Here is a 22,290-nt window from a genome sequence, read left to right as displayed (position 1 = left end):
TTCACCATTGTCAGCCAACTCTTGCGTGATGAACCTAGTTGCGGGTGACTGCCGAGCGAACAGCTGACAGTCCAGACACTCTGAAGCTATGTCTAGAAAGTGTTTCTTTCAGCTTGAGAAGTCAACCCGTAAGTTTTACCAGGTCAACTTGACATGGGGAAGTCTGTCGTAAGGAAGGTCATTCCATCTGTAGGCCTGCCATAACCGAAATAGCTGGTTTTCTTTTATTCCTTTGGAAAGTCAAGATTCTTCCATTTTCGGCTGTTGCTGGCTACCGCTCAGCACTTTGTAGTACATTTTTCTATCTTCCCGAAAATTTCTAATAGTAAGATCTTCTTTGACTTGTTACGTTCCCTCAGGCTCTCTCGTGAGATTTGTCAGAAGTTCTAATGTTAAGATAATTGGTTATATGTTTTATTTCTTTCTTTCTGCTTTAGCTGCAGATAAAAAAATGGGCGAGCTTCGGGAAGTTTCCTAGGCTGGTTCCTAGGCGGGAAATGATAAGTATTTCTCTTCCGGAAGTTGTGGCTGAGGCTAAAATTCTGCTTCTTTCATTTAAGGTTCTTTATCTGCAAGTGTTCGGTTCCGGCGATTAGTTACTTTCGGAGAAGGGTTCCTGATTCCTGGTTCATAAGCGCTCACTACACGAACACAGTTGCGGGCACACTTCACGATTCTTGTGTGGTGCGAGGTTTATGCCCTTGAACGCAATTTAATTTGACATGACATTATATTAACCTCTTCCCGCTCAACCCCGTGTATTCTCGGGTTTAAGATAACCGTCATATTTCAGTAAGCCCGAGTATACTCGAAATTCTGTTATCTCTTTCCTAGCAACTCCCAGTAAACTCGGCTGTTGTTTATATTAGTCTCCCACTATAGAAAGCCGTTTTCTATGCATATAAGTGCCTTTTTTTTTAGAAAATTGTAGCTACCTTGGCGCCAGTTGGCCATTGGAGACGCGTCCTTTCATCAGGCAGGATTTCCATTGTTTTTCCGGGATTTTCTTTTATTATTATTGATATAACTATCATGAGTAGTGAGAGTGACAGTGATACAGAGTATTATGATGGAATGGACGATTCAGGGAGCGAAAGTGATGGTGATATGACATCAGAATACTCTGATACTTCAGATGAAGATGATGACGATAATGTTCCTGATAACCAAGGCTGGCAAAGAATAACAATTTCGGATGATAAACCACCCTCTCCTCCACAGCCTGCATTTCCCTTTATTGGTGATAATATAATTCATCATGTATATAATAGTGAAGATGAAGAAAATACATATATTCAGTATTTTGAGTCATTTCTTGATGACAATATTTTAGACATTATTGTCACAGAGACGAACAGGAATGCTGAACAAAAGTTGAGTGGAAAATCAGAAACAGAGAAAAAGAAATGGCACCCAACATATTGGGAAGAAATGAGGATTTTCCTTAGTGTTATTATGCTACAGGGGATTGTAAAGAAACCTGAAGAAAGCCAATACTGGTCTAAGATGCCTTTGTTACATACACCAATTTTTGCTAAAATTATGCCATATCGCAGATTTTGCAAAATAAAACAGTATTTGCATTTGTCAAATAATGAGGATTTTGACCCTGCCACTCATCCTTGCCCAAAGCTCAACAAAATCTGGAAGTTTTATAATAGCATTGTTAGCAAATTCAATTGTACACGCCTGCACAAAATGTAGCTATAGACGAAAGTCTTTTACTTTATAAAGGACGTCTTGGTTGGGTACAATATTTGCCACTAAAAAGAGCTAGATTTGGGATAAAATATTTCATGTTGTGTGAATCAGAATCAGGATATGTTTGGAATTTTGTCATTTATACAGGTCAAGGAACAATGTTTGATAATGATTATGAAGACCTTCCAGTGTCTTCAAAAATTGTTATGACGCTGATGAAGCCATTACTGAAAAAAGGCTATTGCCTTACAATGGATGATTATTATAACTCTCCCCAATTAGCAGATTTACTGACAGAAAATGAAACAGATGTATATGGCACTGTCCGTGTTAGTAGAAAGGAAATGCCCTCTGGATTGAAACAAGAAAAACTGCAGAAAGGCGGTATGGTGGCTTACAAAAGAAGAAAAGTAACAGCAATAAAATGGAAGGATAAGAAAGATGTTGTATTACTTTCCACAGTCCATAACACAGAAATGGTAGAAACAGAAAAAAGAGGAAAATTGGTGAAGAAGCCTAAACTAGTTATGGATTACAATAACACAATGGGAGGGGTTGACAAAGTAGATCAACGTCTCCAGGATTATCCTCTTACAAGAAAAAGGAGAAAGAGGTATTACAAGAAAATATTCTTTCATATTGTCGACTTCGCATTGTGGAATTCCTATCTTTTGTATCTAAAATCAGGAGGAGAAGCAACAGCTCTAAAGTACCGTCTTCAAGTGATTGACGAGACAATAAAAAAGTACCATACACCTATGATGTCATCAAAGTAGGACGACCAAGTAGTGTACCTCACCCCTCTTCGTCTTACAGAAAGGCACTTCCCAGATGTCGTGCCACCTACAGAAAAGAAAAGTAACCCCACAAGACAATGTGTAGTTTGTAGCAGAAAGCGAGATGCAAGTGGAAAAAGGCTAAGGAAGGAAAGCAGATACTGCTGTTTAGTGTGTGATGTAGCACTGTGTATAACTCCTTGCTTTAGGATATATCACACGAAGGATAACTTTTAGGAAAAGATGAAAGAATTTATTTTATTTTATGTTCTGTACAGGAGTAAATACATTTATTTTCAAAATATAAAGCTGAAATAGGTAATACGGAAAGAAAAGTATTATTCATTATGATGAAGGTAAAACCTTTCATTTCAATTTGTCCTTTTCTATTACTTTTTCATAAAGGCAAGAATCTTTTCTTCTTGTGATAATGAAACCTTTTACATTTTCTATTGAAAGTATCATATTTTTGGCATCATATTTTTTTCTTCTATGTTAGTCACCAGGCTTTACTTTTTCATATTGCATTTTTTCATAAATGCAAGATTTTTTTTTTGTAATAAAAATTTGCTCCTTTTACATTTATCATGTGTCATTATTTTGTTGTTATATTGAAGAATTATGAAAGAATAAAAATATAGAAGAAAATGCAATAAATATATTCTTTATTTGTTATTTTCCTTGTTTTTTATAATTTCCGAGAAAACTCGGCCTTGAGAAGTTATGTAATAGTTGAAGACTATCCTGACAAAAAAATATTTTTTTTTAAGAAATATTCGAGGTGATTTATCACTTTAGCATATAGTTTAGAAATAAACAATAAAAAAATATGCTTCATAAAGACTGGAAGTTGGGATAAAAAATGTGAGAGGGAAGGGGTTAATATTTAAAATTTTTTTTTTTCATTACCGCACAGTATTTGGAGTATGTCCACTTCATCTTCCTTTCTGAGGAATGGTTCAGAGCTTTCTATTCTGGAGGTAGTTTACTTGCGAGTCCATCTTTGTTTTCTTCCTTTACTTACGAGACGTTCAATTCGCCCCACCACGTATAGTGGCGAATTCTCCTATCTAGGGTGCATTCAATTAGCTGAGGTGGTATTCTCGTAGTGCGAAGACTCGGAAGGTTATTCACTTAGTCCACGTTTAACGGCGAAGTCTATTATCTAGGGTGCGCTCATTTAGCTAAGGTAGTACTCACGTAGTGCGGTGATTATTCGGTTAACTAGATAGAGAAATTCCTTCTAGGCTTTAGAATCTTAAGCAATAGTGATAGTATAATCACATGAACTTAAGTTTAGTACATCTTAAGTATCCTAGTCTTTGATAGTTTCCCTACGAGAGTCCAAAGAGGTGCCCTTGTAGGCTAGCCTAGGTTGTTTCGGCACTGGGATACTTCTGTGCTCGTCGGCCTTTGCAGCAGCCTGCAGGGCAGAGGGTCATCAGCACGGCACACTGCCTCGTTCCCTCCTTAATGGGTAGGCTCTGAATAGTCACTTGGGAGATGCATCGTTCTCCTCTTTACATGAAAGTTATTCTCTTAGTCCGTGTGTAGCCGCTAATCCTTCTATTGTGGGCGCGTTCATTTAGCTAAGGGGGCACTCTCTTAGTGCAGAGGTTCTTAGAGGTGGCCACTTGGAAGTCGGTGTCGGTTTTCACGATTTTCTACCTAAAAGACGTTCAGTTTTCTTCGAAGAAGAATTTCTCGCTTGGTCCCTTTGCAACGACCAACTCGATCTTATAATTACGTAGTAATGTTAAGGGTGGGGGGAACTCTAGGTAATGAACGTAGTCCAAGGAAATTTGGAATTTTGGATTCTCTATTAGTCGGGGTTCATAGTGAAGAATATTAAGTTTGACATTAGTACTGTGAAGATAGGCAGATCCAGTGGACAGGTTTGGTTTCTTCAACCTCTTCTGCGCAGACATCGGCGGCAACGGACGGCGAAGAACTCGAAGACCTGCACACTCAACTTCTCCTCCATACATGAGAGGCTACAATAGCCACTTGGGAGGTTCTTCGTACCCCTCCATACATGAGAGTGCTTTGATTAGCCACATGGAAGGTTCATCGTACCCCTCCATAAATGAGAGCGCTTTGATTAGCCACATGGGAGGTTCGTCGTTCTCCACTAATCATGGGAGGCTGTGATTAGCCACATGGTAGGTTGTTTTTTATTTTTTGCTACTCTCTATCCATGAGGAGGTTTGAATACCACATGAGAGTTAGCTCGACTCAGACAGTACCTAGACATGAGACTGACGTCGGGGGTACTCTCTCTACAGACATTCTCACCTGCCGAGTGGGATAACCAGGTCAGGATACATTCATTTATACAGATTAGGTAATACTGAGTTACCTGCTTTCCCTGTTGGCAGGTCGGGCTGAATTAGATTGATCCCACCCCCGCTAAATTTTGTTAATCGGGCTAATTCAGGTGTTCAGGAAGTGTATTGCAATATGAAGTTTTCATAATAAAACTAATATTGTAATACTTACCTGAACACCTGAATGATTCCCACCCTCCTCCCCACTTCAATTTGAATAGTGGATAATGCAATTAGGGTATCTCGGCCTCACTCGGCCGGGACTTGCAGCAGTGTTGCCAACGGTACTTCAGGTAACTCATTTGACTAGATTTTCCTGTAAGCGTTGGTAACGCTGACAGTTTATTACCCACTTATTGGGTAAAAGCTATGGGGATGTAGTTCGGGCTGGTAGGTGACCAGGGCTAATTCAGGTGTTCAGGTAAGTATTACAATATTAGTTTTATTATGAAAACTTCATAGTTCCAAGTAACAGGGACAAGTCTTAGCTTAATAATATATTTTGAAAGTTTATAGGATACTGAGCCAATAGTGCTGATAATAGGCCTAATAGGATTATTTTCTGTGTGCGTTTTTACTAATCCGTACAAGTAAGGTAATGAGGGAAATTTTACGGACAACTGACCTATTAGTTCTTTTTTATCTTTAACAGTTTTTTCTCTGTGGTTTTGAAATAATCAAGGGGATTTTTTGTTAATTTTTAGTAAGTCATATCATCATATATTGAATTATACCTTCTGCTTTAACGATTGCATCCTCCCTATTTAAATTTGAAGAATATTGTGATCATCCTCAAAATCATGTTGATATAATTAAAGGTTTTGTTTATGGAGCTGCAAATGTTTGTCATGAAAGTAATTTCCCTGCTCATTATAAGAAAAGTTTGACTGATCTTAAAAAAGACAATACAATCCACATCACAAAAACTGATAAGTCGAATAGTATTGTAATTTTAGGTAAAGCTGATTACATATCACGTATGCAGGCCTTACTGGATGATGATACGACAAGCCCTCTCGGCAGAGCCAACAGCAAGAGAGCTTCCCCCACCACCTCAACAGGTGGGGGAGTTCCCATAGGAGAGAGCCAATGGCTGTTTGGATGGGTGGACCAGGTATTGGGTAGAGCGCCAATGGCTGAAGAGCTTCCCCACCAACTCGGCAGGTAAACAAGCTCTCAAAGGCGAGAGCCAGTGACAGTTTGGGTGGGTGAACAAGCTCTTCGGGAGAGAGCTAACAGCTGTCAAACTTCCCCACCACCTTGGCAGGCAGATGAGTTTTCACAGACGAGAGCCAACGGCTGTTCAGTTGGGTGGACGAGATTTCTAGGAGAGAGCCAATGGCTGGCAAACTGACCCACCACTTAGGCATGTGGAAGAACTCTCACAGGTGAGAACCAGTGGTGGTTTGGATGGATGGATCAGCTCTCTGTGAGAGAGCCAAGGACTGGCAATGCTTCCCCACCACCTTGGCAGGTGGGCAAGCTCTTACAGGTTAGAGTCAGTGGCTGTTTGGATGGGTAGGGGAACTTACAGGGTTGAGAGTTTGGACTGGAGGATGGGCTCTCAGGAGGAGAGCTGATGGCTGGTGAAATTCCACACCACCTTGGTAGGAAGACGAGCTTACACAGGCTAGAACCAATTGCTGCATGGATAAGCTTAGACAAGCTCTCTGGGAGAGAGCCAACAGCAAGAGAGCTTCCCCACCACCTCATCAGGCAGAGGAGCTTTCAAAGGTAAGAGCCAATGGCTGTTTGGTTGGGTGGAAGAGCTCCTGGGGAGAGAGCCAATGGCTGGAGACCTTTTCCACCACCTCAGCAGGCAGACAGGCTCACACAGGCAAGAGCCAGCAGCTGTTTGGATGGGTGGACAAGCTCTCTGGGATAAAGCTCTCAGTGGAAAAGATCTCAGGAGAGAGCGAACAGCTGGCGAGGTTCTCCACCACCTTGACAGGAGGACATGCTCTCACATGCGAGAACCAACAGGTGTGTGGATCGGAGAATGCCATATCAGCAGGCGGATGAGCTTTTACTGGCAAGAGCCAGTGGCTTTTCAGACTGGTGGATGATCTCTTTAGTAGAGAGCCAATGGCTGGTGACCTTTCCTGCAACCTAGGCAAGTGGACAAGCTCTCAAATGCAAGAGCCAACGCCTGTTTGGATGTAGATGAGCTCTCACAGGCAAGAGCCAGTGGTTGTTTGGATGGGTGGACAAGCTCCCCATGAGGGAGCCAATGGCTAATAAGCTTCCTCACCACCTCTGCAGGTGGACGAGCTCTCACATTCAAGAATCAATGGTTGTTCAGATGGGTGGATGAGCTCTCCTAGCTGTGGCCAACAGCTGGTGAGCTTCTGCACCACCTTTGCAGGTAGACAAGCTCTCACAGACGAGTGCCAGTTGGCTGTGTGGATGGGTGGACCAGCTCCCCAGGAGAGAGCCAACAGCTGGAGAGCTTCCCTACAACCTCTGCAGGCAGATAAGCTCTCACAGGCAAGAGCCAGTGGCTGTTCAGATGGGTGAATGAGCTCTCCGGGAGAGAACCTACAGATGGTGTGTTTCTCCACCACCTCTGCATGCAGGTGGGCAAACTCTCAAAGACAAGAGCCAATGGTTGTTTGGACAAGAGGTTGAGCTCACCAGGAGAGACAGGCAGACCAGCTCTCCAGGAGGGAGCCAATGGCTTGTGAGCTTCCCCACCATCTCTGCAGGCAGATGAGCTCTCAAAGGTGGGAGCCAACGGCTGTTTGGAGGGGTGGACAAACCCCAGAAGAGAACCTACAGATGGCAGACTTCCTCACCACCTCTTCAAGTAAAAGAGCTCTGACAGCTGAGAGCCAATGACTGTTTGGATGGGTGGACAAGCTCTCCGGGAAAGCCAAAGACTGGTGAGCTTCCCCACCACCTCTGCAGGTGAATAAGCTCTCACAGGTGAGAATCAGCGGCTGTTTAGACAGGTGGACAAGCAATCACAGGCAAGAGCCAGTTGCTGTTAGGATGAGGGGATGAGCTCAACAGGAGAGAACCTACAGATGACAAGCTTCCCCACCACCTTTGCAGGTGGATGAACTATCACAGGCAAGAGCCAACGGCTGTTTGGGCGGTGGACAAGCTTTCCAGGAGAACCAAAGGCTTGTGAACTTCCCCACCTACTAGGCAGGCAGATGAGCTCTCACAGACAAGAGATAGTGGCTGTTCGGATCGGTGGACCGTCTCTCCGATAGTGAAGCTACAGCTGGCAAGCTTCCCCACCAGCTTTGCAGGTGGACGAGCTCTGACATCTTGTGACAGGCGAGAGCCCACGACTGTTTGGATGGGCGGACAAGCTCTCTGGGAGAGTCTACATGTGGTCAACTTCATCACCAACTAGGCAGGTGGATGAACTCTCACAGGCAAGAGCCAGTAGTTGTTCGTATGGGTGGACGAGCTCTCTGGGAGAGCCTACAGCTTGTAAACTTCCTCACCAACTAGGCGGGTGGATGAGCTCTCACAGACAAGAGCCAATGACTGTTTGGGTGGTAGGACGAGCTCTCTGGGAGAGAGTCTACAGTTGGGAAACTTCCTCACCAACTAGGCAGGTGGATGAGCTCTGGCTTTTGGATGGGTGGACAGCAAGAGCCCACAGCTGGTAAACTGGCTGTTTGGGTGGGTGGATGAGCTCTCTGGGAAAGAGCCTAGAGCTGGTAAACTTCCTCACCAACTAGGCAGGTGGATGAGCTCTCACAGGCGAGAGCCAATGGCTGTTTGGATAGGTGGACGAGCTCTCTGGGAAAGAGCCTACAACTGGTAAACTTCCTCACCAACTAGGCTGGTGGACGATCTCTCACAGGTGAGAGCCAGTGGCTGTTTGGATGGGTGGATGAGCTTTCCAGGAGAGAGCCTACAGCTGGTAAAGTTCCTTACTAACTAGGCAGATGGATGAACTCCCACAGGCGAGAGCCAATGGCTGTTTGGATGGGTGGATGAGCTCTCTGGGAGAGAGCCTACAGCTGTTAAACTTCCTCACCAACTAGGCAGGTGGATGAGCTCTCACAGACGAGAGCCATTGGCTTTTCAGATGGGTGGATGAGCTTTCCAGGAGAGAGCCTACAGCTGGTAAACTTCCTCACCAATTAGGCAGTTGGATGTGCCCTCACAGGCTAGAGCCAGTGGCTGTTTGGATGGGTGGATGAGCTCTCCAGGAGAGAGCCTAGAGCTGGTAAACTTCCTCACCAACTAGGCAGGTGGATGAGCTCTTACAGGCTAGTCAGTGACTGTTCGGATGGCTGGACGAACTCTTTGAGAGAGAGCCTACAGCTAGTAAACTTCCTCACCAACTAGGCAGGTGGTTGAGCTCTCACAGGCTAGAATCAGTGGCTGTTTGGATGGGTGGACGAGCTCTCTGGGAGATAGTCTAGAGCTGATAAACTTCCTCACCAGCTAGGTAGGTGGATGAGCTCTCACAGACTAGAACCATAAAAAAATGACATATACCATTCCCTGAAATTTTTATAACAAACTAATTATTCACTAGGCCCTAGTGGGAGTTTTCCACCTTTACTTGACAGATTTTTCTTCGTCAAAATTTATAAACTGACTTTTGTTATTTATACATGCGTGAAATGTTCATTAAGACCCTCCTTCAGATAGGTCTTGTGCAGGAACTATATGAGTCAGATTCTACTTTAGACTCCATGGGGGGGAGGCCGGGTGGTTAATGCTGTCAGTGCACCTCACATGGTGCACTGTAGACATTACTTAAGGTTCTTTGCAGCATCCCTTCTTCCCCTAGCTGTAACCTCTTTCATTCCTTTTACTGTACCTCCGTTCATATTATCTTTCTTTCATCTTACTTTCTACCCTCTCCTAACAATTGTTTCTTAGTGCAACTGCGAAGTTTTTTCCTGTTACACCTTTAAAACCACCTTTATTCTCAATAATTTTCCTTTCAGTCCTGAAGGACTTCATAGGTCCCAGCACTTTTCCTTTTGGTCTAAATTTTATATTCCAGTTCCAAATTCTACTTTAGTGGGGCCTGAGTATTCATATCTTCATTATCACAGGTGGGCAATGGCTTTAATTGTGTTTTTGGGGTTATTTACTTTGTTTAGAAGATAAAATAGGCAAAGAGAGGTCAGGGCAATGAACATAAGAATAGGGCAGGTAAAATGATTCATACTGTTGTGTTGGTTAGGTGTTCAAACAAAAAACAGTTTGTCAGGGATTTGAAAAACAGGGACGAAAGTATGAATCCACCTGTAAGTGTGAAGCTTTGACTTGAAGGTTTAGGGCTGTTCATTAAATAAACTAGGTTTTTTAGGAGCTTAAATTCTGTGCAGTGTCTGCCATTTTAGAGTTAGTAATTTAGAACGATTTCCATGAATTTTTGATCGGACTGGGTTGAGTTTATTGCTACTCGATAGAGGTTGTAGTTAGAGAAGAGGGCAGTTTCATTTAGATGTAAGGGCATCTCAAATTGCTCTGACTGAGTAGTATTCCTTTTCCTTTAAGACATGGGAAATTCTTTAGGAAGAAAGGTAGATTTACTCCAGTGAACATTGTTGCTGAGTGAATTTTTAATCGTTTAGGGTAATGTGAATGACCTGAAAATTGGGGAATTATGAGCAGTTCTTGTGAAAATCCTGAATACAGTTCTGTTTAAAGAACATATTGGGATTGGACTATTATGTAGTGTGTGTTGTGCATTATGATGTCAGTAGATGAGCTCTGTAAAACTACTCTTGTGAGCCCATCTGATCTAAAGACTAATTCCTGTAGGAATGGCAATTATTATTGTTGAAGATGTAAAGTAGGCCTGTGTGTGTATGTCTGTGTCAGCAGTATAAAATATATAATGTGTTCATACAACAAAGCTTACAGCTGCAATTGCTATTATAGTATGGAGTATTCCAAAAGTTCCAAAAGATTTTTTTTTTTTTTTTTTTGCATGGTTCATAGCTGGCGATGTGAGAGATCATCCCTAAAACCAGGAGAACAAGAATATATACTTTAGGGTGCCCAGAGAGTTGGCATAAACTCATGTAGGATGGGGTCTCCACTGCTTGTAGGCCATGGTCTGTTAGTAGCATTGTGATATCTCCTGCCATAAATGGTTGTGAAAGAAGGGGGTAGGATGGCTTTTAAGACAAATATGGGGATTTGATCAGTAGTTAATCTTAAGATTGTATGGTAAACCTCCCTTATTCGCAGGGGATGCTAAAATCTGCGAATACTCAAAACCCCTCTAAAAACACTTAGAACTGCCTATTTTGATCGTTTAAACACAAAAAAACTCTCTAAAAATGCTTATACCCGAGTATTTTAGTAGTTTAGTCATGAAAATGTGAAAATACAGTAATTAGTGAATATTTCTCATCGAAAAATACCACTAATTGGCGAATTTTCCGCGAATAATGGGTAGATACGTTCCACAGAGAAATCCACGAATACGTGAGCCAGTGAATAGTGAGACCGTGAATACAGGGGTTTACTGTATATTAATTATTGTTTTGGTGAAGTTAACACCTCCTAAAATAGAAGATAATTGTGCTTTGAGTGAGAAGATTACAGTCCCAACCATCCATCCGCCATTTGTGATGTTTATGTTCTCAGGATCAACTGATTGAACCTGCTTATTAGGGAAAGATATTCCTCAAGCCATCCAGTGAGTGCATGCATACATATGTATGTGCTGCCATTGTTTTTGGTTTTCATTACAAGGTTAGTTTGCTGTTGTAAGGAAGGTACTGACTGACATGCTGGCTGGTTGTTGTCTAGTTTATTACTGCTTGATGTACAGAATCTTCACAGAGGTTATCGGCTGGTGAGAGCCACAGTGTAGTTACAGTACTGCTCTCTGACAAATGGCAACAGGGATTAAATTTAGGTGTCTGTTTGTTCACAGACAGAAACATACATACAATTTGATACAGAAGATTCAGTTGAACATTACAAGTACATGATCGGAGCGCTTGCATAGCAATGCATATAGTGGTGATCATAAATGAAAATGTGATAATAGTGGTTACAGAGGAATACATATAAAAGTCGTATGGGAGAAGTTGTGTTTCTTTGACCGTGTGCTCTTCTTGTCAGATGGCTCACGGAAGGGAAAGTTCATCTTGCTTGTTGGTCTCCTGGCGGGCCACACACGTGGTCTTTACAAATATTCCCCCCCCCCAAAGAAAGGCCCAACAGCTGAAAATTGTCTTGCTGACAACGTCAAGGCTGGGTCGTTCGCACTTTCTCCCGCCTTGGTAGTGGCAGTGAGTAATGGGTGCAACGGGTCGTCCTTATTGCCTTCGTTGCTGGTACATCCGCTTGGCTTTTGTGTGAGAGTACCTTCCTCACAATGTCCAAGGATGACTTGGGTTGGCCACCCGAGGCAGGTGGTGTGATGAACCGCTGCAGCTGTCTGTAAAGGTGCAGCGGTTGCTCGTCTCCTCTGGGAGCCCCACCTGGTTGAGAAATTTCTTGGCTCTCAGGGCAGGCAGCAGGCTGAAGGATGATGTCGGCTGATCCTTTGGTAGCCAGCTCGAGGATGCCGTCCAGCAGGAACTCAAGGACTGCAGCAGGCTGAAGGATGACATCGGCTGATCCTTCGGTAGCCAGCTCGAGGATGCCATCCAGCAGGAACTCGAGGATGGCAGCAGGCTGAAGGATGACGTCGGCTGATCCTTCGGTAGCCCACTTGAGGATGCCATCCATCAGGAACTCAAGGATGGCATCCGGGAAGGTTGTTCCCGCCCTGAAGAACCATGCCTCTGGGTCGCGGGACATAAACAGCGGTAAGTGTATGGAGGAGGTGGCAAGGGCTTCGTTGGCGGTGGGTCATCTCCGTGGGTCGGACATCTCTCGTCGGCCTCTTCAGGTCACTCCGGGGTCACCAATGTAAAGAAGGTACTGACTGACATGCTGGCTGGGTGTTGTCTAGTTTATTACTGCTTGATGTACAGAATCTTCGCAGAGGTTATTGGCTGGTGAGAGCTGCAACCTATTTACTACTCTCTGACAAATCGAAACAGGGATTAAGTTCAGGCGTCTGTGTTTGCTCACAGACAGAAACATACATACAATTTGATACAGAATATTCAGTTGAACATTACGAGTACATGATCGGAGAGCTTGCATAGTAATGCATATAGTGGTGAACATAAATGAAATGTGACAATAATGGTTACAGAGAAATACGTATAAAAGTCATATGGGAGAAGTTGTGTTTCTTCGATCGTGTGCTTTTCTTGCCAGATGACTCACGGAAGGGAAAGTTCATCTTGGTTGTTGGTCTCCTGGCGGGCCACACTCGTGGTCTTTGCACTGTAAATATGATTATCACATAAATCGTAACAGTACACGAGAATATTTTATCACTGTTGATATTTTATCAGTAATCACTGTAAATATTTAAAATGTGAATTTCATATGTAGGCAAGCCACCACTAAACAGGATGTATCAAGTTCACAGACAAAATCGTGTGCATACGGAAGTACCCAATGCACATGATTGTGTTTGTCTTTTGGTTTGTAAAAATTAAAAAATTTGAAAAAATACGATAAAAATAAAGTGTAAATAAAAATACTGTAGCATAAAATATAAATAAAATAGTGAAGGAGTGTATGTTGCTGTACTTAGGCTCCCATATAGACATACCTCAGTTATTTCTCTCTCTCTCTCTCTCTCTCTCTCTCTCTCTCTCTCTCTCTCTCTCTCTCTCTCTCTCTCTCTCTCTCTCTCAGTATTCTACATATCCTTTAATAAAATATGAATTACTGCATCATAAACGTAAAAACACAAAACCAAACAAACTCCAGGAAGTTTATGATGCCATCCAGTGGTTGCATGCATATGTATAGGCTATGTGAGCCATTTTTTGCAGTGTTTCACTTACTGTACTGTATTTCATTGCAAGGTTAGTTGACTCTAAGTGTGATTACCACACATATTATAACAGTTCACGAGAATATTTTATCACCGTTAATACTTCATCTCAAATCACTGTAAAAATATTTAAAATGCGAATTTCATATATAGGCGAGACAACACCAAACAGGCTATAGCAAGTTCACAAACATCATCAAATGAGTGTGTGCATGTGCAAGTACCCTGTGCACACAATTGCATTTATCCTTTGGTTTGAAAAAGTAGAAAATGAGAAAATACAGTAAAAATGTAAAAAGAATATTTTAGCATAAAATATTCTTGCAATACAAATGAAAAAGGAAAGGATGTGTGTTATTGTGCTGAGACTGCAATTTAAACACACCTCAGTTATTCTCTCTCTCTCTCTCTCTCTCTCTCTCTCTCTCTCTCTCTCTCTCTCTCTCTCTCTCTCTCTCTCTCTCATAACTTATGCACATGATTGCTTTTGTTTTATCTTTTAGTTTGAAAAAATAAAAAATGAGAAAACACAATAAAAATATAAACTAGAGTACTGTAGAATAAAATATAAATAAAGGAGTGCATATGTTGCTGTACTTAAAATTCTCTCTCTCTCTCTCTCTCTCTCTCTCTCTCTCTCTCTCTCTCTCATGATTGCATTTATCTTTTTGTTTGAAAGAATAAAAAATGAGGAAATGCAGGAAAAGTATAAACGAGGATATTGTACCATAAGATATAAATAAAAAAGTGAAGGCATGTGTGTGTGTGTGTGTGTGTGTTAATGTACTTAGATTTCAGTGTAAAAATACCTCTCTCTCTCTCTCTCTCTCTCTCTCTCTCTCTCTCTCTCTCTCTCTCTCTCTCTCTCTCTCTCTCTCTCTCTCTCATCTCAGTACTGTACACGTCCTTCAATAAAATGTGAACTACTGTATCATAAACATAACACAGGACCCTTTCTTAGTCAGTCTCAGTATAGGCAGTGTTACTATGTTATTAAGATTCTCGTGAGGTCGCACAGCATTGCCAACCATTGGAGGGCAGTTTTTAAAATTTTGTTAAATTTGTATATACAGGCAGTCAACAGGTTATGGCCATCTCAGCCTACAGTGAATCCATATTTACGGCACTTTTTCAAATATATTCATAAAAAAATCGGTTCGCTGTAACAGTGCCATACTCAGATTACGGTGCCACAACGCCAACGAAACTAGGATACTGGTGCCGAAATCCAGATCACATTGTCATAAGCGTCGTAACTCTCCATCACTATAAATTTTTCTTACGATTTCCGGGTTATGGCGATTTCCGACTTGTGGCAGGCTGCTGGAACGGGACCCCCACCATAACCCTGGGGACTGCCTGTATTGTGCATCACTGGGGCCTTGATCCCTGGTCTGAGCTTCAGATAATGTCATGTTCCAGATAATGGTGATCCAGATAATTGAGGTATTACTTACTGTATTTATGTATGTAATATTCATTTTAAATGGGTTTGCATGCAAATTTGAAGTTATATGTATAGTATGTATATTTTTCTCATGAGCTATACAGTAAAGCCTCGCCTTGACAGACCCGGAACCAACAGACATTGGATTTAACAGACAAAATCCGGCCAAGGGGAGTGGCTGCTTTTGTTGATGTTTACTCACATGCGGTGCACATATTGTTTGTCACGCATTGCATCGTGCATCGTACCACACATCACGCATATTCAAATGTACTGTATATGTACATACAATAATAATCATTAATTGTCAAATTCTGGTAGTTCTGGAACTGGCTGTTCTTGTTCATGTGTAACTGCATGTGTCCGTATGTTGCTTCTCTTTGTTTTTTGTTGTGTCCTTCACTATGTCTTCTGTGCGGAAGGGAGGTGAGAAAAGGAAGTGCACTAACCTCAGCATTGGTGTGAAATTGGAACTTATTAGGAAGCTGGAATCTGGAGTGTCCGTGGCCAAAGTGTGTGAAGAATACAGTGTGAAAAAGCAAACTGTAAGTGACATACGTAGGAGTAAGGAAAAACTGCAAAAGCTTGGAGTTTGATGTTGACCCTAGGAAAGATAAGAAAGGTGTTGTGCATACTGTAGGCGTAAGCGCATGAGTGTTTCACAGTAAGAACCTGGAGGAAGCTGTCTGCAAGTGATACATGCAAGAGAGGTCAGGGAATGTCAGCGTGCGTGGGGTGGAGATTCTTGACGCAGCTACTAAATTAATAGAAAATTTGGGTATCAGTTTCAGTGGTAGTACAGGTTGGCTATGGCAATTCCGTAATCGACATGGTACAGTATTCGCGATAAAGTGGTACAAGGTGAGTCTGGTGGTTGTGATAAAGGTCCTGTGGAACCATTCTGAGTTAATTTTCAGAAACACATTTGGGACGAATTTTAAGAAACTTGTTCAGGAGGAAGACTGACACCTAAGTCAGATTTACAATGCTGATGACTCTCCTTTGTTGTGGTGCTGGCTCACAACTAGTATCCAGGCATTTATTAGAGAGGATATGGTTCCTGGAAAGGTAAATTCTCGGCCTTACTTGGGGCAGTTGCTTTGGGTAAGCACCGACTCAAGCCTGTCATAGTAAGGAAGGCGGCTAAGCCATGGTGTCTCAAGGACTGTATGCACACGGTAACCGTGATTTATTATAACACGAAAAACGTGTGGTTCAGTATGAAATTTTCAGTGATTGATTTTTTTAACCATTTTATTCCCGGAAGTGTGCTATTTTGAGGTGAACTTATTACATATTGCTCCTGCAGATGTAAAGGCCGTACTCCTTCTCGACAATGCTCCAGCACACTCGGATGCAGATCGATGTGTTAGTTCTGATGTTCATATCCGAGTTGTTTTCTTCCCCCCCCCCCCTAATACTACAGCATTGATACAACCAGTGGATCAAGGGGTGATAATACATAGTGTGCAAACGTTTGTATCAGCGAAAATATCTTGATGAAGTCTTTGTCATTCTAGAATAAGAGGAAGATCTGATACAAGACACAAAGATAGCGAACCTCAGACAGTGTCAAGAATTAGAACCTCAAGTCAGGAATCTATAACTTTGCATCTGCTTGAAAACAAGCAAAGTTAACAACTCTTTCCAGATGTTGGAAAAAGTGGATGTTAGATGAAGATCCTGAACTTGACTTTAAGGGTTTTGAGCCTGATGATTTTCAGTTGAAGATGTGGAGAATTGGCTCAAAGATAATGACGCCGACCCTGGGTATCAACTCCTTTCACTTGGGGAAATTGCCAACTCTGTTCGAGATGGCTCATCTGACAGCAGTATCAGCGACTCTGAGGAATGTCTCAGGTCCTTGATTGAATTGACACTCATAAAATACATTGATATGTGGGAGAATCTGGAATTTCAGGGTTATTTTGAGCACCTTAGAACATTACGGGAATTAATAATTTGTGAACAGTATAACGGTGGGAAACAAAGTTGGATTCATTCTTCAAGCCCAAACCCGTGGCTCATGAAAACGACCCCGACTCGCCACCACCACCACCACCACCACAACCACAACCACATCTTTCTTCCACCAGTATGCTGCCACTATCACCCCTCTCAAGTACCAGCACTACTTCGGAAGAGAGTATTGGCTTCCAGTAATAAACACTGTGAGGGACCCACTACACGATCACAGCATTATTAGACCTCTATACCATCACAGCAATATGTTAAAGGTAAGTTTAGGTAAACTTTAAGGTAACAGTACACATTCATTCTTTACAATATTTACATTTATTTACAATAATTTGGTTAAAAAACAATAGTTACATTTGTTTATAGTTTTGTTAAAAAAATTTGCCGTATTTGCCAGCATATAAGGACGCACCCTCACATAAAACTCACCCCATTTTACAAGGATATTTTGTGGGAAAAAACAAGCAAGCTAACTGCCGACATATCGTAAGCAATTTTACATAAGTTTTGCTGTTTATAGTAAAATATTGAAAACAAGCCGAACTATTAGTCTGTTATCACAAACTTACGAAAAATTGCTTACGATGCGTTGGCAGTTAGATTGTCAACCATTTGCAATGAGTGGATGTAAACAATTCATAGCTGTCAACCATTTGCAATGAGTGGATGTAAACAATTCATAGCTGTCAACCATTTGCAATGAGTGGATGTAAACAATTCATAGCACCACCCTGGTGGCCTTTTGCGGTAACACAAACGTTTATTTATGGTAAATTTCATTTAGTTTCCTTTAAAGCTGGGTGTAAATTTACATATTATGTCATACTTTATTCCAGTCACACAATTTACTGTAATAATTCGGCTTGTTTATCAGTGTTTTATTATTAGCAACAATTTTTGTGCCTACCTAGTATGCTTGCCATAGGCTACGATACTTCACTTCAATGAACAGTTGGCTTTACTGGACTACCTTCTCCCCCAAATAGTCTGTTGAAGTGAAGTTTCACTGTATATATGATGCAATGGTTATTGAAAACTGTATTTAAATAATTTTATTCTAGTTAATAGCACAATTTTTATGTAATGATATTAATCATATTACAGTATTTACTAAATACAAATAATTCAGTTGATTGTATATGTGAAGATAATAAAATTACAGTGGTGGAAATTTTATCAAAGTTTATTTGACTTTAATATTTTTTTATTTAAGCCCCTTTTTTTAGATGTTATTATTTTATTTGGTACATATGAACTAAATGTGTTGATTAACATATTTTTTGATAAATAAAGTGTGATCCATTTTTAAATCTCATTTAAAGAATAAGTCACATGTCAGTTACAGCGAGAGTATTTTAATAGATAGGTCTGTAAAGATTGGTCTCGGGATGTGTACTTGGTTATTGAGTCATTTCTGAACCAGTAATTTTATTTCTTTCAGGTTAGTTTTTGTTTGCAACTGTGGATAGACTGGAGGTAGGAGTGCAGGAAATACAGTGAGTAATTTAAAGTATAGTATTTTTAAATACACTGCCGTATTGCTTTTTAAGATATTAAAAAGTGAAATTTAAAGTAGGTAGCAATGTTGTACTTAAAAACATACTTAGAGGCTATTAAAGTCTGAATTGAGACCTAGATTAGATACCCTTGTATACCCAATTGAAAGGTAAGTTGCTTTAGTAGTGTTGTAAAGTCCCCGCTCAACGGGTTTTCTTTAGTGAACCTCCCGTTTTCTACGGTGCCTTTTCTCCAGACCCTAGGTCGCAATACCTAGCCATGTTTTATTTATGTAAATATGCATTTATTACTTACTCAATTGTGCCCTTTTGTATTGTATGTGTGTCAGAGCATTTTTGTCTAAATCTGTTAATTTTATTTGTCACATTATCTGTATTTACCTGTCCTGTTTCACATTGAGAACAATTGACCTCGGGTCACCTGTATGTCCTTGTATGTCTTTGTACTGACGTCTGCACGCCGCTTTATAAGCGGCCTGCTCCCTTAATAAACTAGCAGTCAATGTCTGCCTGCTCTCTCTTTTGCACCTTCTCACAGTGGTGACCCCGGAGTGGTTCCCGGAGCCATTAACGGACCCAAATGGCGACTTAGCTTTGGCCCGATGAACTACCCCATGCCCCTAACGGACTAACTATGGCGCTTTAACAAAGCATTCGGGCGTACCGACCTTCGTCGACAGATCACTGGTGTCATTAGCGGACCCACACGGAACACTCCCAAGCGTGTATTGATGCGAGTGTAACTCACACTCCGAGTGAGAGTGCAGAAGCGAGCATGGACACAGACATTCCCTCCCACATACAAATAACCGTGAACTTCGCGGAGTCTGATGTCTCCCTCGCGCAAAACCCACTCGATCCCTCCTCCACGCCAAGGCTCGCGCGTTCCTCCACGCTGTTACCCACTCCTCGCACGCTGCCCTTCCTGACGGACCAACCGAGGTCCACCCTCGCCATAAAGCTGCCGCCGTTCACACACCACAACCCGTCATCATGGCTCTACAGGGTCGAGGGGGCAGTTTAGGGTGGCAGGCCTGACCGACGAAGTGCTGTAGGCAGACATTGTAATTAACGCCCTCCCGGAGGAGGTTTACAGGAAGATCGCCCTGTGGGTGTCTGCCGCAAGTCCTGCCACCTTCCAGAAGCTGAAGGCCTCTCTCGTCGAGACCTGTTCCCTGCCGATCGCCGAGAGAGCTGCCCGCGCCCTCGACCTCGCCAACAATCCCTGGCACAACCCGAACCTCCCAGAGACGTGGAACGTCATCCAGGACCTTCTCATCCTACCCGGGACGGACGGCAGCGGCAGGCACACGGAGATAAGCCTGTTGAGGGAGATCTTCCTCTGTCAGCTCCTCCCGGAGGTTCAGACCCAGATCTTGGAGCCCTACACCCTGCCGGTCAAGGACCTGATTAAAACGGCACAGCAGCTGACCGACTCCACGAGGGCAGCGAAGCGGGCATCCACACCGCACACCCCATCAACTGCCTCCAGCTGGAGGAAACCGCGGCAGAGGAGGTAAACGCCGTCGTCAGGAGGCGGCCAACCCATCACCAGAAGAAGCAATTGCCAGGGCCTTGCTACTACCACCGGTGGTACAGCAAGGACGCCCAGAACTGTGAGGCCCCCTGCCTTTTCGCCCATCCAAAAAACTGGGGAAGCAGCGGCCACCAGCGCAGACCGCCGTGGCGGCAGAAGCACCCAGGAACCCCGCACCAGTAGGATTCTTCGTCAGCGACACCATCTCCGGCAGGGTGATGCTGATTGACACTGGGGTCATGCGGTCAGCGTTCCCGCCTTCCAGAGAGGACCGCAAGCGCCCGTCGGACCCGGCTGCCTCCCTGACGCCCACCAACGGGTCCCCCATCCTCTCCTACAGCACCAAGCACTTCGTCGCAGACGTGAGGACCCCACTCCTGGGTGCGGACTTCCTTCCTGGCCCACTTCGGACTGGCAGTCGACGTCGGCCACAAACGCCTGCTGGACACCGAGTCCTGTCATTCCCTTCCCCTGGCGACAGGCCCCAGCGCGCCCACAGTCTGTTCCGTCGCTCCACACCAGTACGCCTCACTTCTGAAGTAATTCCCTGAGGTATTCAAGCCCGAACTGCGTCAGGTGCCCAGGGCCCCTGCCAAACACAGAATTTACCACCACATCAAGATGAAGGGCCCTCCGACGCACTCAAAGTTCCGGAGGCTTCCCCCTTGGCACTTTCAGGAGGCCAAGGACGCTTTCCCCAAGATGGAGCGCATGGGCATATGTAGAAAGGCCTCCAGCCCGTAGGCCTCCCCCCTCCACATGGTGCAGAAACCAGACGGCTCCTGGAGACCCTGCGGCGACTACAGGCGATTCAACCTCGCCACAGAACCAGACCACTACCCTCTCCCAAACATGCAAGACCTCGGCCTCTTTCCACGGGTCCAAAATATTTTCTAAATTGGATCTTTTAAAATCCTACTTCCAGGTACCAGTAGCTCCAGAGGATATCCCCAAAACCGCCATCATCATGCCCTTCGGGTCCTACGTCTTTGCCTTCTCCACTTTCAGCCTGAGGAACGCAGGGGGCGACTTTCCAGAGACTGATAGACAGCATCCTGGGCGACCTGAACTTCTGTGTCTGCTACATCGATGACATTTTAATATTTTCCAGATCCCACAAAGAACACCTGCGACACATCCGTAATAACTTTGAAAATAGTGTTTATGGGAGAGGCTAAGTGTCAGCTTTTAAAAGGGTTGGCTGGTTGTGTGATAAGCTAAGATATGTCTTCCTGTAGGCTTGTATGCTTAATCAGGTGGGTGACCACAGGAAATGCTGTATGCGAGAGAGACTCCTAAAAGCCACTTATGTTGTCAGTTAAAGGGAGATGGGATGACAGGTTTGATAACCATGGCCAGTTTAAAAGTTTATTGTTTACACAAGTGTTAAGGCAGGAAACTGTCAATCATTCAGATAAGAGGCAGGCTGTGTAGTTCTCTGAGCCAGAGAATAATTTCCCTATCTTTTTTCCCTCTTCAGGGGAAGAAACTGTGTTTTTCCTTTCTTTCCCAGGGAAGAAACTCTGTTTATTCTTGTTTCTTCCAGGGTGACCACTTTATACAAATGCCTAACTGGCAACCCAGGTTTAACCTCATAGAAGAGTTTTGGTAATACCAGTTAGTTCAGATAGAGATTTGGTAAAGACAGGGTGGTCTCTCTCTCTCTCTCTCTCTCTCTCTCTCTCTCTCTCTCTCTTCATGTAGAAGTGTAAGATTGTGGTCACTCTCCCAAACATATAAATTTTGGAAACTGTTAATAATATTTAGTGCTTCCTTGGTAGAATCTGATATAAGAGAGAGTTTACAGTAACAGGCCTTAGGTAAAAGTATTATTGCTACTGCAAAAAGGAAAAAGGAGTTGTGTAATGGTGTGCAGATTTGTATAAGGCAAAGTGGTATTTAATTTTACCATGGTAAAAAGGTGGATGTAATCTTTTAAAAAGGTGGATATAATCTTTAAACAGATTTTGCCTTAGTGAAATTAATGTGGATAAACTTTTGGACATTTTTATATGGTCTTGTTTTTACATTTCTTTTGTATGTTCTTGTGTTTACAATTTCATAGTGTTACACAAAAATTTTGTGTTGGTGATTTAACATTGATTTAATTAGCACTTTATATGTATTGATACTTTAACATTGCATAGTTGTTTTGAT

The 22,290-nt window shown here is 42.8% G+C and overlaps 3 protein-coding genes across 3 annotated transcripts in view; all 3 read left to right on the top strand.

Annotated features, from left to right (window-relative positions):
• The window catches only part of LOC136834094 (heterogeneous nuclear ribonucleoprotein R-like), a 711,768-nt gene that overhangs the window by 24,950 nt on the left and 664,528 nt on the right, over positions 1-22,290 (top strand). The gene's annotated exons all lie outside the window — the stretch shown is intronic.
• LOC136837550 (piggyBac transposable element-derived protein 4-like) lies at positions 1,033-1,704 on the top strand. Its single transcript, XM_067102402.1, has one exon. The coding sequence runs from the start codon at positions 1,033-1,035 to the stop codon at positions 1,702-1,704; it is 672 nt and encodes a 223-aa protein (XP_066958503.1).
• Positions 1,797-2,477, top strand: LOC136837542 (piggyBac transposable element-derived protein 4-like). The gene has a single exon (XM_067102390.1). The coding sequence runs from the start codon at positions 1,797-1,799 to the stop codon at positions 2,475-2,477; it is 681 nt and encodes a 226-aa protein (XP_066958491.1).

Source organism: Macrobrachium rosenbergii, chromosome 4, assembly GCF_040412425.1.
Source record: "Macrobrachium rosenbergii isolate ZJJX-2024 chromosome 4, ASM4041242v1, whole genome shotgun sequence".
In the NCBI taxonomy this organism is placed as follows: domain Eukaryota; kingdom Metazoa; phylum Arthropoda; class Malacostraca; order Decapoda; family Palaemonidae; genus Macrobrachium; species Macrobrachium rosenbergii.
The sequence above is the reverse complement of the archived record's forward strand: the minus strand, read 5'-3'. Positions and strand labels throughout refer to the sequence as shown.